Source organism: Cynocephalus volans, chromosome 2 (assembly GCF_027409185.1).
Source record: "Cynocephalus volans isolate mCynVol1 chromosome 2, mCynVol1.pri, whole genome shotgun sequence".
In the NCBI taxonomy this organism is placed as follows: domain Eukaryota; kingdom Metazoa; phylum Chordata; class Mammalia; order Dermoptera; family Cynocephalidae; genus Cynocephalus; species Cynocephalus volans.
In genome coordinates, this window is record NC_084461.1 from 199,829,154 (window position 1) to 199,844,124 (window position 14,971).

General features: G+C 44.4%; 1 protein-coding gene across 1 annotated transcript in view; it reads left to right on the forward strand.

Moving 5' to 3' along the window:
* Positions 1-8,837: 8,837 nt before the first annotated feature.
* Positions 8,838-14,971, forward strand: part of GRK3 (G protein-coupled receptor kinase 3) — a 138,098-nt gene continuing 131,964 nt past the window's right edge. Inside the window, exon 1 of the mRNA XM_063086772.1 lies at positions 8,838-9,006. Coding sequence (XP_062942842.1) covers positions 8,894-9,006 — 113 coding nt within the window. The 5' untranslated portion in view covers positions 8,838-8,893. The remainder of the gene's footprint in view (positions 9,007-14,971) is intronic.

Genomic DNA, 14,971 nt, shown 5'->3' on the forward strand with positions numbered 1-14,971 from the left:
TTGGCCCCTGGAGGGTCTAGGAGGGGACCTTTCCTCATCCTTAGATAATTACCACTTTAGCTTTTGGGTTTATGGTGGTTGGATTATGATTTCCTTCAGGGCATTTTTGTCTGGTCAGGTTTGGTGATGCTGATAGACTCTGTGGAAGGTCATAAGGCTGGCAAGACAGAGGGTGACATTTTTTGGTTACAAGGACAGGAAGGAGGGCTTCAGGGCTGGAGCAGTTCCAAGCCGAAACTAAGTGTTAAATGCTTCAAAACTGGCCCTGAGAATGTGATTCTCTGGAGGAGAGCATCCTAGACTTGAAAGTGTCCGAAATTCCAGGGCTTTTTGTGGTCTCCTGCCAAATTCCATCTCGATTGTTTCCAGAAAAATTATACACGGGGGGCAGGGGGTCCTGGGAGTGTGTGTGGCTGTCTTTGAGCCTAGGCACAGTCCTGCTGAGCCATTAATGTGTCTTATTATCTCTTACTATCTGAATCCTCACAACAATCTTTGCAATACTTAATTACCCTCACATTGTAAAGAAGACAACTGAGATTCAAAGAGGAGAAGTCACTTAGTCTATGATCATACAGCAATGTTAGAAATGAGATTCAAGGGCCGAGCCCGTGGCGCACCCGGGAGAGTGCAGCGCTGGGAGCGCGGCGACGCTCCCGCCGCGGGTTCGGATCCTATATAGGAATGGCCGGTGCACTCACTGGCTGAGTGCCGGTCACGAAAACGACAAAAAAAAAAAAAAAAAAAAAGAAATGAGATTCAAATTAAGGTCTTCCTAACAAGGTCAGCTTGAATGATTCCTGGGGTTTAGAAAAAACTTGCTGCCCCTAACACATCACACCCACACCACCCACACACACCAAACAATACTGACATATGAAATTCTGTTTAGAAACACAAAGCCTACTATGTTATAATTAAGCATAGGGTTTAAAATTCAGACAGTTGTGGAAAAATTGACATGCCAACACATTCACACTAAGATGTAAATCACTGAGAGCACATCTTTTTATGAGAGCAGCTTTTGATTAAGAAGGAGGGCATGGAGAAGGAAAGGAACACATATGCCTGAAGGTCAAAAGGGGTGGGGGTGGGGGTGGGACGAAGGGGAGAAGAAGAGTAAAAAGGGTGAAGACAGCAGAAAAGGGCTTAGGAAATGGAGGGAGCCCCAGAAGAGAATCTTTGACAGATTTGCATTACTGCTTAGAGGTGGCTAAGTGACTTCTGTCCCAACGAGATGCCAGGGGTGACATTTGAGCAGAGATCTCAATGGTGAGAAGCCAGGAAAAGTCCTTGAAGGAAAGTGCTCCAGGCAAAGGGAACAGGAGGACAAAACCCCCAAGGCTGAAGTCAGCTTGACCAGTGTGAACTGGGCTCAGTGAGTGGACTTGGGAGTAGCAGGAGGTAAATTGGAAAGAGACTTTAAGTGTATGTATATTGTATACTTTAGCATGCCCTACATTATCCTGTTTGATTTTGTAGCCCCATGACTTAGAATATAAGGACATTTAGGAGACAGGAGTTAGGGGAGCAAGCTCTGGGCTCAGATTGCCTGGGTTCAATCCTATAAATTTAGTTTTTGCACTTGTTTCACAAGTAACCTCAAATTTTTTTTATGGTTAAAATGAGGCCAACCATCTCCATCATGGGTGCTTAATGAGACAGTCACACAAAGTGTTTTATATGATGGCTGGCACACAGTAAATCCTTAGTAAGAGTTGCCTGTTATTATTTTTATTTTATACGGCCACACCATTATTTGGAAGAGAATTTCAGTGTGGCTATAAACTTTCTTGGATTGATTCTGTGTCTTGGCAGATGAGTGATTTCTTTTTAGAACCTGCCACATTGATGGTATGCAGTAAATATTTGTTGAATGAATGAGAGCATGAGCCATTGGGGGTTGGACAGAAATAGAAGTAGAGCATAAAAGTGTGGATGGAGGAGTTGATAATTTGGTAGGCAATGAAGAGCTATTGAAGGTTTTTGAGCAGGGGCAGGGCAGTGTCAGATGGATTGAAGGAGGCAGGGTTCGGAAGCAGGACGAGAAGTTGGCAAGCCGTGGGCACCTTCTATGTGTGAGGTAAAAGAGACCTGTTTTGGGAGTGCCAGGCAGAAGGAAAGGGAGATTTCCTCTTGTACTCACTGCTGCCTCAGAGGCCTGTGAATCACCCTGGACCACTTGTGATGTGCTGGTCTGCCTACCGCAGCCACCCTCATCTGGGTTTTCTGGACTGCTACCTTAGACCCTTCAGGGTCTCCCTTTATTCACCTGTCCCCTGCCTCAACTGGTCCTGTATCCCCCTCAGAAGAATATTACAAGGTACACCTGACTTTGTCACTCCTCTCTTTGAAAACGTCCACTGGCTTCTCACTGCCCCTGGGGTAGCTTGAATTGCCCACTGTGGCTCCAGGCACTGCATGAGCTCATCCTGCTGACCTGCTGTCTCTCTCTCCTCTCCGCCTTTCTCTTGCGGTTCCCCATTTGGGCTCAGCTGCTTTGACCCTTCTCTGATCTCTTGAACCCTCCTAAGTGAGGCCTGCCTGAGCAACTTCAGGGCCTGAACTAAAAGTTGCAGGGTGGTCTCCAGCAGGGCTTCTCATACATTCATGCACACAGAAATTGCCTGGGTGTCTTGTTGCAATTCAGAGTCCACTTTAGTAGGTCTGGGGTGGGGCCTAAGATGCCACCATTTCTGCAGTTTCGGCACCACCTGGGGCTTGTGAGAAACACAGATTCTTAGATCCTGCCCCAGACCTCTGAATCTGAATCCACGTTAGAAATTTCAGCACACATGCATCTGAGAGTGCTGGCCAAGAGCACATCTTAAGAGCACATGACAACCTTTCTGGCAGCTCCTGGGGGTCCTCTTGGATCAGGGTTATGCCAGGTCTGGCCCTGGCACCATGATTTTGTAATTGAGTCAGACTGTTTGAATCTACACCCAGGAGTTCAGAATGAGACCAGGAGCTATTACTGCTGGCGAGGGGAAAAGAAACAGAGCTGGCTGGCACAGGAAGAGATGGCCTCTGAGAGGTAGGGGTAGTTTCACTCAGCGTCTACCACTATTGGCCCAAGCAGCATGCCTCCAAATGACTCTCACTTGTAATTTGTGACATGAAGTCTGTGGTGGTCTTTCTCAGATTTGGTTTGAGATAATTTCCCAGCTGAATGGCATACATCTTTTCAGACAGAGCGTTGGAGGGAAGTCCACCAGGTTAAGGGCCCGAGGTAACTTTGCAATGCAGAAAAGTTCTGGCCTTTTGTTTTCATTTTTTATTTTTGTTTTATTTTTCAAGTGTTGCCATTGAGAAGTTATTATTTATTTTTAATTTATCAATATACAATGTTGTTGACTTTCATGTCCCTTTACCAATTCCTCCTTTTCTTCCCTCCCTCCCCCCCCCCACCATCAACAACTGTTCACTTGTCTTAAGTTCAAGGAATTGTTGTGATTGTTGTGTCTCCTTCCCCCCCCCATTTATCTGTTTGTATATTTATTTTTCTTAGCTCTCACAAATAAGTGAGAACATGCGGTATTTCTCTTTCTGTGCCTGGCTTATTTCACTTAATAAAATTTTCTCTAAGTCCATCCGTGTTGCTGCAAATGGTAGTATTTCATTTTTTTTTTTTTTTTAATAGCATAGTATTCCATTGTGTAGATATACCACATTTGTTCTGGCCTTTTATGACTTACATATCCAGAGGTCATCTGCTCACTCCTCTAGAGGGAGACAAGGTGGTCTTTCCAGTTCCATAGAAAGGTCAAGGCCTTGGGTGTCTTAAGATTCTGGGAGCCCACTTTCCCATCATCATGGCTGGCCCTGATTTCCTGCCGTGTGGAGTTCTTGTTTTCTTGGTCTTACCTCTGTTCCTTTATCTCTGTCCTGATGTTGATCGCAGTGTGGGCCCTGGCTCCCTAACTCCCCTGCAACCTGCCATCAAAGCATCCACAAACAGAAGCCAGGGAGTGGTAAGCGTCACTGGAAAGGCATGACATTGCTGTATGAAACAGGAAACTTAAAGTGGCACAGAAAACAGAAGAACAGACTTCCTTCTCCTGAATGTTCTCCTTCCACCCCAGCTGGGTGTCCTCATGAGCCACCCATTGCATGGAATGCCTGGCCTCACACCGTCTCTTTGCTCTCTCTCTTACTCCGTCCTTCAGATTCCCCTCCAAAGCCCTTTTTCCATTAGGCAAAGGGATTTGGCTCTATCCATTCCTAGGCCTTAAGCGCTCAGACCTCACCTTGCAGAACCCAAGCACATCAGCGTTCTTAGCTGCTGGTGAGGCCTTCTAGGACCAAGGGGGTCCTGGCAGTCAGGGTTCATCCTTTAACAGGATGCACCCTTTTAGAGGGCATTTGTGGTTTTAAGCAGCACTTTTTTTTCTCCCTTTAGATTACCTTGCAATAAAAGTCTGAGTCTTTGAGGCGATCTGTAATCTTTATGTCATTCATTTATACATTCACTCACCCATGTATCCGTTCAACACACGTCTACTGAGCAAGATCAGTGTGCTGAGTGTATGTACTGGAAGAACAAATACAGACGTGCTTGTTTCTAGAAACCAGCTGATGGATTGCTTATCTCAACTGTGGATTGTAGTGACAGTGAGAATGATTAATGCATTTTGTATTACCCGATACAACAAAACCTAAACTCACAAGATGTTACTGAGGGGTGTGAGTATTCTTCACCTTGCAAAAGGATTCACTACAGGATTAAATAAATCCAGAGAATTTTAGAATTTGAAGGGAACTTGGGGACTGGATTATTCAATCCCTTCATTAGTTGGAGGTGGAAAGTGGGATTTAAAAAGCTTAAGAGACTTGCTTACGGTTCTTCAGCAATGCCAGAGCCAGCAGGTCACAGCCAGCACAGTTTTTTCATTTCTAGTACTGTTCTCTTTCCATCGCACCTTGTGTGATGTAGAGATACTTTAATGATGATGATGATGATGATAATGTGGCCAGTATTTATGAAGTGCTTTCTATGTGCCAGACACTGTTCTAAGTGCTTTTTATATGTTACAACATTGCTCTCACAGCAATCTCATCAACACTACTGAGAGAGAGCTGAGGCACAGACAGACGAGACAACTTGTCGGGAAGTCACACAGCTCAGAAGGCACTGGTTCTTGGGTCCTCAGCCAGGCCATTTGACTCCTGCACCCACACTCTGAACCACAACATTTCCTGGCTTCTCTTTAGGGAAGTCCAGAGGTTTAGTGACCAGGAGTCCCTGTACAGAAATGTGTTTCCACACACATATTTAAAGGAAGTTACTTCTGTATTGAACAAAATTTCAGTGCTATTAAAACCAAAGCTTTTTATCATACCTTTCAGCACATCTTTTAAAGTATTGAGTCACTACGTATAGAGCTGTCATTAAAGTTTGTAAAGCTTTGCTGATAAAATTAGCATGAAAAGCAGTTCACATGATGCATTTGACAACGAGCAGTATTGTGATCTGAGTTACAGGTGAAATGGGACCTGATGTGCTAGAAATACCTGCAGCAATGTTACAGAATAAGGTGTTTGGAAATAAAACCATTTAAACCCCAATTATGTGTGGTTTTCTTGACAGCAGCTATCCAAGGGGTCTTCAAAAAGTTCATAGAAAAGATTCATATTACCTTTCAATTTCATTTTTCCATGATCTTTTTGAAGTACCCTCACATTTAGGGGACTGCCTACACAAAATCAAGTCTCTTTTAAGCAGGGATTGGTTTAAGTATTGATTTTAATGAATGAAGGCCAGGCATGTTCTGCTGTTCTCAAAAATCTTCCAACTGGAGTCTTAGAGTTGATTTTTTAAATTTGTGATTGATTAATTTCCCAGAACATTTTTGCCCCGCTAGCTTTTACAACCCAGGGATTCTGTGAGTAGGAAGTCCCAGTAAAGTCCAGAATCTAAAACAAATAGGACCAGTCAGGTCTCTAGGTAGCCTTTTTCATTTGAAGCTGTTATCTGAAGAGGCTAAACTTTAATGCTTCCATTTCAGCAAAATCTCTCCTAATTATGGAAAGTTGTACAAAAGAGAAAAAGAGAACATTAGGAACCTTGTGGAACTCTGGAGTTTTATCTATTATCACAAGCAGCATGAGCCCGAAATCATTTAAATCCTCTGGGACTGGGGGAGGGTGGGAAATGTAATTATTTGCAAGGAAGCATTATGGGCTAAGTACAAATGGGTTGCTGTTTGTTTTCGCTGTTCTTCGAAATGATTACAGGCTGGTGATGGTGTTTAGCAACAGGATCCAGCAGGTCAGTTAGGACAACTTCATCACTGTCATTAACGCCTTTTGTTCGCAATGAACACAAAAAGCTGTTCCGTATTAAGAGAGGCAAGGGAAAGAAAAAAGAGGAGGGGGTGGAGAAAGTGAGACAGCAAAGGAGAGAGCCAGGGAACAGAAGTTCACACACTATTAATAGCAGAAGAAAATACCCCTTGGTAATTGAGTCAGCTGACTTGAATGGTGTAGGGGCCTCAGTTAGAGGACCAGATTTTGGACTCCCTTTCTTTCTGCTAGGAGAGTAATTGCTTGTGTTTATAAATGCGAATCATTTTTGCCCTTTTGTTTCCAAGAATGCCCTGGGGAGTTGTTATTTTTGGTAAGGGGTCTTCCTGCTTCAAGTGTAATGACTGTGAATAACTAGTTTCAGTATCTTCTCTAGCATGCTAGGGTAAAAGGAAGCAAAATAAATACAGGAAGTGCCATGACCTTTGTTGAGAATCTACTGGATGTCTGGCAAGGTGCGTTTTAATGTGCATTTTCTCCTCTATCTTTTCAACAACCCTGGGGTAAATAGCCTTAGTACCACTTTACCTAGAGAACAATAAAGTACAGAGAGGTGAAAGTTGCCTCTAAGATCACCCAGCTAGTTGGCACAGAGCAGGGATTTGAATTCACGTATGTCTTGTTCCAAACTTACTTCCATGCTGCTGGGAAAAAATAAAGGCAAAATTTTTTTTCCTAAGTCAAAGAGGACCAAGAAAATGGAGGCCGAGGTATGTATTTATTTGATGATCTGATCATGTGGAAACTCGAATGATAAAAATACATATTAAAAGAAATAGTATTAAATCGTGAAGATGTTATGCACTTTTTGGAGAACTTACCCCCTCCTACTGGGGTGACCCTTGACAAGACATTCTGTGTTCCTGTTTTCAGGCAAAAAAGTGGGTGGAAGATGAAAATTTGATATTTGGCTCATGCATATCCTGGTCTCAATATATTTTGTGCTTGCTTGTCATTTCAGCTTTCTACTGCCAGACTAAGCTCCTTCGACTCCCTCTTGTCCTTTTCTGGACAATTTTACACATATTGTGCCTTGGATCTTGAGAAATATCTGGGCAAACTGGCCAATTGTGATGGCAGGCACAGCAGAGAAACAGACCAAGGCGGGGCGTGGGGTGGGAGAGAAAACAAGGGGGCAAGTTTCTTGTGATGATGGGCTCAGGCTGCTTCTGCTATGACATTACGTGAAATATCTAAAAATTGAACTTAACCATTTCTGGTGGACCCTGTTAACCCTGTAAGCCACTGCCAAACATTTACTCAAATTTTAGCAAAGTCTGGGCTCATGGTGCGCAGATGAATTAAAGCGACTTTTAAAATTAATTAATTTCCATATTAAGTCTTTCTTAAGACTTCCTGGGTTTCCGTTGACACCACTCCAACTTCAGTGCCACATGGACTCTGAATGTGGATTGTGTGCACTGCTGTAGAAAAATACCAAGTAACTGAAAACCCCAGGCGGGGCTGGGAGTGGTGACCAGAGACATCACCGAGTCTGAGGATTAGGAAAGTGAAAATTCCCTCAGGCCTTGCTGTTTGGACCCCAGCTTTTCCACTTCCCTAAATCACCCCGTGTGCACAGTAGTTGTTTCCCAATTGTCTCTTGTATTGATGGAAAAACCACAAGACACAGATATTGTCCTTCTCAATGACCATTTTAAGACCCAAACTAAAACCTCTCACCTGAGTGCAAGGGAGTGGTGACCTCCTTGAGCTGAGAGAGCTTTTCCATCAGTGGGCTCCCAGGGGGGAGTTCTCACCCCACTTGACGCTGCTTAGCATGAGACAAACAACTTTCTCCAGCTTTTAGGTTTCTCTTTGATGAGTTTACAGGGGGATGTTCAGGGTCAGGAACGAGGCTGGGGGCCTGGCCCGCTGGGCGTTGTTCAAGGGTGGTTCGGACCATCGGCTTCAGCGTCACCTGCGGAGACAGGGGCGGCACGTGCATTTCTGGGGCCACCCCAGACCTCCAGGAGGATGCTGATTGACGCTGTCCAGTTTGAGAACTACCGTAGCCAGGGCACAGAGACCTCTCCGATGCCACTTGAGGGGTGGGCGTCGGGCCCAGGGCTCCCTTCGGGGAGAGGGGCGGGCTGGAGAGCGCCGGGAGCTGGCAGCGGGAAGTCCGGGCAGCGGGCGAGGAGGAGGAAGAGGAGAGGAAGTCCCCCGTGGCCACCCCAAGGGGAGGGCGGGGGGGGGTGCCCGCAGGGACCTGGTCAGGAGGCGAGGGGAGGGTCGGGCCCGGCCGCTGCGCCGGGGCTCGGAGGGGTACCTGTCACCCGGCACACGCTCCCCGCCGGCCGACCCTTGCGGGAGGGGGGAGGGGGCGGCGCGTGCGCGGGGCGGAGGGAGGCGGGCGGCGCGCGAGGGGGCGGGGCGGCGGCGACCCCGGCGGGCGCGAGGCTGAGGCGCGCACGGGGTGTCGGGGGGGGTGGGACGCGCGGGCGGGCGGGGGCGCGCGCGGGGCGGGGGCGCGCGGGGGGGGGGCTGCCCCGGGGCGCCCCCCCCACGTCGGGGCGCGGCGGGCGGCGGCGGCGGGAGCGCGTCCCGTCCCGGTCCCGAGGAGCCGCCGCCGCCGCTCGCCAACATGGCGGACCTGGAGGCCGTGCTGGCCGATGTCAGCTACCTGATGGCGATGGAGAAGAGCAAGGCGACTCCGGCCGCCCGCGCCAGCAAGAGGATCGTCCTGCCCGAGCCCAGGTACCGGCTTCCCCCGGCCCGCGCCGCCGTCCCCCCGCGGCCGCCAGCGACCCCCTGCGTCCGGGAGGGTCATGCGCTCCGCCGCGGCCGCCCCGGGCCGGTGACCGAGGGGAGCGGGCGCTGCGGGGCCGGCCTCGCCGTTCCCGTCTCTGAAATGGGGCATCGGAGGGCTGTTGGGGGGACTCCGGGAGTCAGCGCTCCCAAGAGCCCGGCGCGGCGCCCCGCACTCAGCGAGCGCCGCAGCAAGAGGCTGGCCAGGTTGTGGTCGTGACTTCGCTGGACCACCTCCAACCCTGTCGCCCCCTCCTGCCCTAGCCCTGTCGCTCTCTCCTGCCCCAGCCCTGTCCATCTCTCTAACCCCATTCCTATCTACGGTCCTCCCTGTTCCATTGCTGTGGTTCCTTCTTTGCCCATCCCTGTCCTTCCGCATCTGTCACACCTTCTGCTCCACTCCTGGCCTCTCCTCCAGCCCCATCCTATGTGCCCTTCTGCCCCATGCCTGTCGTTCTCTTGAGCTCCATCCTGGTCGTTCCTTCCCTCTTTCCTGCTGTCTCACTTTCCAGCTCCATCCTCTCCTCAGCTCCCTCTGGCTGGGCGCCTTAGCGGAGGAGTGCGGGCTTGTTGCCTTTGTCCCAGGTACTTAAACTGGTGTTTTCAGCGCCTGCTCCCCTTGAGGTCCATACGCCTAGTCAGCATCCTAGACTCCTTCCCTCTTTCGTGCTCCAGCAGTAACGAGTGGATTTTGACCTACTCCGTGTTCAGGTGTGTCACCTGAGCTTTTTTCCTTAACTTGCAGACTTACTGGTGGCACTTTATCAAAAGGTTGAAATGAGATTCACTTAAGGATGCACATTGAATGTGTGATTCTAGACAGGAGTTTGTTATTAAATTACCAAACAAGGGCCCGATTGAATTGGCGAGGGGCTTGGTGAAGTCCATACCAAGTTATAATTTTATCTCAAAAGATGTATTATGGATAAACTAGTAAAAGACTTTATCGTTAGCAGTACCCCAGAAAAGAATGTTCATCATAGTGAGTTTCAAAGAATGTATCAAAGCATCATCGTTGGAATTTTTCCCCCCTAGCTTCTTTCCTAATTAACACCATCATGAATTGTATAGCTATTATGTGTGGCTCCTTGATGCCAAATAAGCTCTTGGTGGTATTGATGATAAAAAGAGACATCTTCTTATGGTGAATTTGAAACCATACGATTTTGTAAAATATTAGAATCTAAACCAAAGCTGTTATTCGTTTGATACCATCAGTTCAAGTGTTATACATCCAGATTGCTTTAAATGTTACCTGGACATAAGAAAAATCTTTCTTTTGAGGCTAAGTGATTATCGGATTATTTTTACAAGTCAATTCACAAGCCCTGTGATATAGAAACTGTTCGTTCTTTTGGGTTATTTCTTGTGAAAAGCCAAATTGTGTAAATGAAGACGTGCCTGGTATATATTTTTGGCTCTCCTTTTTTTTTTTTTTTTTGGTGGCTGGTGGGTACAGGGTTCAAACCCTGGACCTTGGTGTCATCAGCACCACGCTCTAACACCTGAGCTGATCGTCCAGCCCTTTGCTGGTTTTCAATAAGCAATGCCAAGTGGTGACAATGGGGAAAAGTGCAGACTTTCTGGAGGGTTGTGAATTTAACACTCCTCTTCCAGAGTTTTACATGTCTGAAGCTAACTGAAAATCTGCTGTTTTAAATGTCTGGCAAATGGGAAATGAAGTAAAACAAGAATCCCCAAGGCAAACCTGAATTTCATTATTAAAAAACTGTACATTTCTATAAATGTGATATAGAAATACTTGATTCCTTTTTCTCTTTCCTTTTTTACTCCCCCCAAGGGGCAGGGAGTCCTAAATATGTAGGGTTTCTATAAAATCAGTAAATCTCAACTTATGGACAGTTTTTTTGGGGGGGGGTATATAATATTACTAAAATTAGGAACTTCTGTTCATTTTTTTCTTGGTGTTTTTTAACTTACTGTGACTTCTGCTTTTTTAGTGTCCCTCTTAAGAATATGCTTATGTGCTTATGGTATTCACTTCCTTGTATGAATGCCTTTGTTTTTTGGTGGTATTCTTTGGTAATGCTTTTTTTTTTTTTTTTTTTTTTCTTTTAAGGCAGAATTAGTGACAGCCTTATCTCATGACATTTTAGAATTGAGAAAGATTAACTGGAGAGTAATTTTAGGAAACAGCCCTTTAGTAATTGTTATTCTGTTGCTATTTTTTAAGTAGACTCTTGAATTAGGCCATTGGAACCTACTCCAGAGATTCTAATTTGTTTTGTATTTATCTCAATGGCTTTGGCTTTAGTTTTGTAATGTAAGCTAGTTACATAGTAACAGTCACTCTTTGTGCTGTTAGGATTCAATTACATTGAGATTATCAGATAGAAACATCTTGAGAATTTTTTGCTACCACTGAATGGCAGTAACCTACCTGCTTGATTTGGAGGTGGGAGGTTGGGGAATTTCTAGATCCTGAAAGTAAGTTAATTTCATGTAAAATGCCTCAGCATTATGACTGAAAAGGCTAGTATGATTTCACTCTTTTGGTAAAGGTATACTCATCAAATGTTTTCTGATAAGAGTTCCTATTTAAGTTTCATTATGGAGTGAGCCATGTGCTCACAGTTTTTGATATTCTTGAAAAAGATATTTAGATTTGTATTTTTAGTATCTGAAAGAGAGGCATACATTTTAATTTGACCATTCACTAGTGACTTTTTATTTGCAACTAATTATTTGAGGTCACCATAGTATTCTGTGTGCTTCCTTATTTTAGTTACTTTGCTTTTTCCACAGTTTTAAACAGAAAAGCAACAGAGCTGAACAATATCTAGCTAATTTAAATGAAACATTGGGTCTGTAGTCCCTGGCCTATTACGGAAGAATCTTAGAAAACAGAACATTCTGCCCAGGGGAGATTTTGTTTCTCTGAAATGGTATGAGGCAAACATTTTGTTATGTCGACACATTATTCAATTAACGAACCAATGAGTGTAAATCCTGTAAAAGCTGACTATTTGTTCAAATTATAGAGCTGCTGTAGTTTACTGAAATGTTTGTTGAGCTAATGTAGCTGATAATGGGACCTACGGGGAATAGTAAACTGTGATCCACCGGCTCACTGTGCAGGTCTAGTTAAAACAGGAGCATTTAGATGTGCGTGGCAATTGTTTTATTCCATGTTAGAAAAGAAGTACTTTCATTTAAGTAGGGTCTAATTCATAAGGTAAGGCCCACAAAGGGTCAACATCTTAAGTCCTGGAGTGATTAAAACAGCTTTTACCTTAGGCTATATTACTCTGTTAACCTTTTCCAAACAGAGTGAAATTCACTTAACTTGAAATCATATATAGTTGAAAGAGGTTGAATAACATGTTCCAGATCTTTCCCGTGGAGTCTCATTTCTGTTTATTGGACCTTGAAAATTTTGGATCATCTATTGCAAAATTTGTCCTTTTCAAAGTATTCATACAATAAGATAGGAAGCTCTGAAAACAACATTTTTAAGATTATAACTTTCTAGGAGCACTCTGGCAATCCTTAAGGATGTTTATGATGCCGTTTATTCTGTTAATTCACTACATAGTTGTAGAGTCATTTCTGTGAGTCAAGCATGGGTAAACTACGCCGAGCCTGACCACAGCTCCTTTCTTCAAGGAGCTTGCAGTGTAGTGGGAAATACAGAAAGAATTGAACCAAGAAAGATGTTTGTTTTAAAGTGCAGTTGTTTGGAGATTCTATTTAACCTCAGACAAGTAGCATTTGGATGACTTTTATTATTCTGCATCCATAGAACACATTATGTTTATGAAGTGTTTTACAATAATTTGTTAATGATTCCCCTTGAAGAACTATCCAGACATAGGAATATAGTAGTTTGCATCTTCCTATTTGTAAAACTACCACATGTAAGTAATTAATCTTGAAAAGTGGCACAGTTTTCTTTTGGGGAAATGGAGTTTATTCGGTAATTTCCTAACACCAGTAAGTGAGTGATTGGTATATAACTTGAAATATTCCTCTCTGTTTGGGTTGTAAGGTTTTTTATGCCTCCACTCTGCTGTGCCCACCACCTAACTTTGAACTGGAAAGTCAGTATTGAAAGAGCGAATAGCTTTCAGGAGAAAAGTGTTCTTTATTATTAATAGGAGTATTTCTATGTATGAAACAATGGTGGTGTTCTTCTTTTCCCTAAGGTACAAATCCAAAATGTAATTTGTTCTGACCTTTCAATTATTCTTTCATTTGGTCAAAGTTAATTTGTGCCAGTGACTTGAACATGCAAGTGCTGTGTGTAGTTGTCAGTTCTCAGAAACCAATGTTCCAGTGCAATCAATTTTAGACCTAGAATCTGCCCAAGTCGAGCATTGTGAAATGCTTTGAGCCAAGAGCCTCATAGATCTCTTTGAGTGCCTGGCAATCCTGGATTTATGCAATGTGTTCTTAGAGACAGCCTCTTAAAGTGCTTTGCTAGTACATTGAACTTGGCTTTGCCAAACATATGTTTGGATAAGGATGGAAAATATGGGATGAAGATGTCAAGGCTTGAAGAAGGGAAGTGCAGGCCTTATCTGTAAGTGGATGGCAAGCACAGTAGTAAAATGCAAAATAGTAAACAGAAGGACCCCCGGTCCCTGTGGCCCTGACAAGGGATAGAGGAGTTTAACATCCATGAAATAATAAATTTATTGAGAGGTTATCCTCTGCCAGCAGTCAGTGTAATTATTTCATTTGATCCCCCATGATAGTCCTATCAGGTGAATCAATTTTGGACCTAGAATCTGCCCAAATTGAATTTGGTTCTCCTTTTGCAGAAGAGCAGATGCTCAGGGAAGTTGAGGAACTTGGCTCAGGTAACCAGGAACAGTGGCAGAGGTAGGATTCAAGCCCAGGATTCCCCCAGCACAGGTTTGTTCCACCTTGCTGTGCCGCCTCACCAAAATGAATACCAAACACCTTCGCCTCTTATTTTGCAATGAGTGGTGGAAACTGCAGTGCTTTTTTATTTGGGGAAAAATCATTTTGTGGGCTATCCTGATTAGTGGCTAGTGCAGCATTTGAAAAGTCAGGATTGTCTTCAAAGACTGATAGAGAACAGCTATTCCTGTGGGACTTGGGAAAACAGTAATTATGACTAAGTGAATAAGCAGTTTGTTCCTTATTTCCCATGAGGAGCTTGAGGGTTAAATGCCTGTTCCTGTTTAACATAAGAAGCACAATCTTGCTGATGTTAATGAGAAATTGTGTAATAGACTGCCTCAGCCCCCAGCCTCCAAACAGGATTTATATTGCATTTTATTTATTTGGCGGCTGGTCGGTATGGAGATCCGAACCCTTGACCTTGGTGTTAAAACACTGTGCTCTAACCCAATGAGCAAACCGGCCAGTCTGCATTTTATTTGGAAGAAGGGGCTGCCTGAGCTGTCCTCCACACTTGCCCTGAAAATTCCATTTCTGGAAAAAGTGTAAAAGGGGAAAACAATATTTTTGGCTTTATTTGCAATAAAAATCACTTTCTCATTCAAACGATCTTCCGTTGTTAATTAAATGATATATTTGAAGGCGACTGTAGGTGAAAATGTATTCTGTGTGTATGATTGTCATCGTTTCTCCTTATCATTCTCTGGACATTGGCACAGGGGAAATGGAAATGATTAATTGAACAACTTTTACTGTATTATTGTTAAGTCATTTGTAGGGTAAGTAATTTGCATGCTAATGGGCTGGATATCCCAGACTTGCCTCTGCTTCTCCTGTTTCTCACTTCTTTACTCTTCCTTTTCTATTTTTGTCATTGATTAGAAGTTAGAACCCCTGGGCCTTTTTTGATTGCAACATGGGTCTAAAATGCAGAAGAAGTAATAACTTGGTTCCTCATATCCTGTAAATGTTTCTTCTAATTTTGGAAGTCTTCTTTTGGGTCATCTGTGCTTCAGCTGGAGTG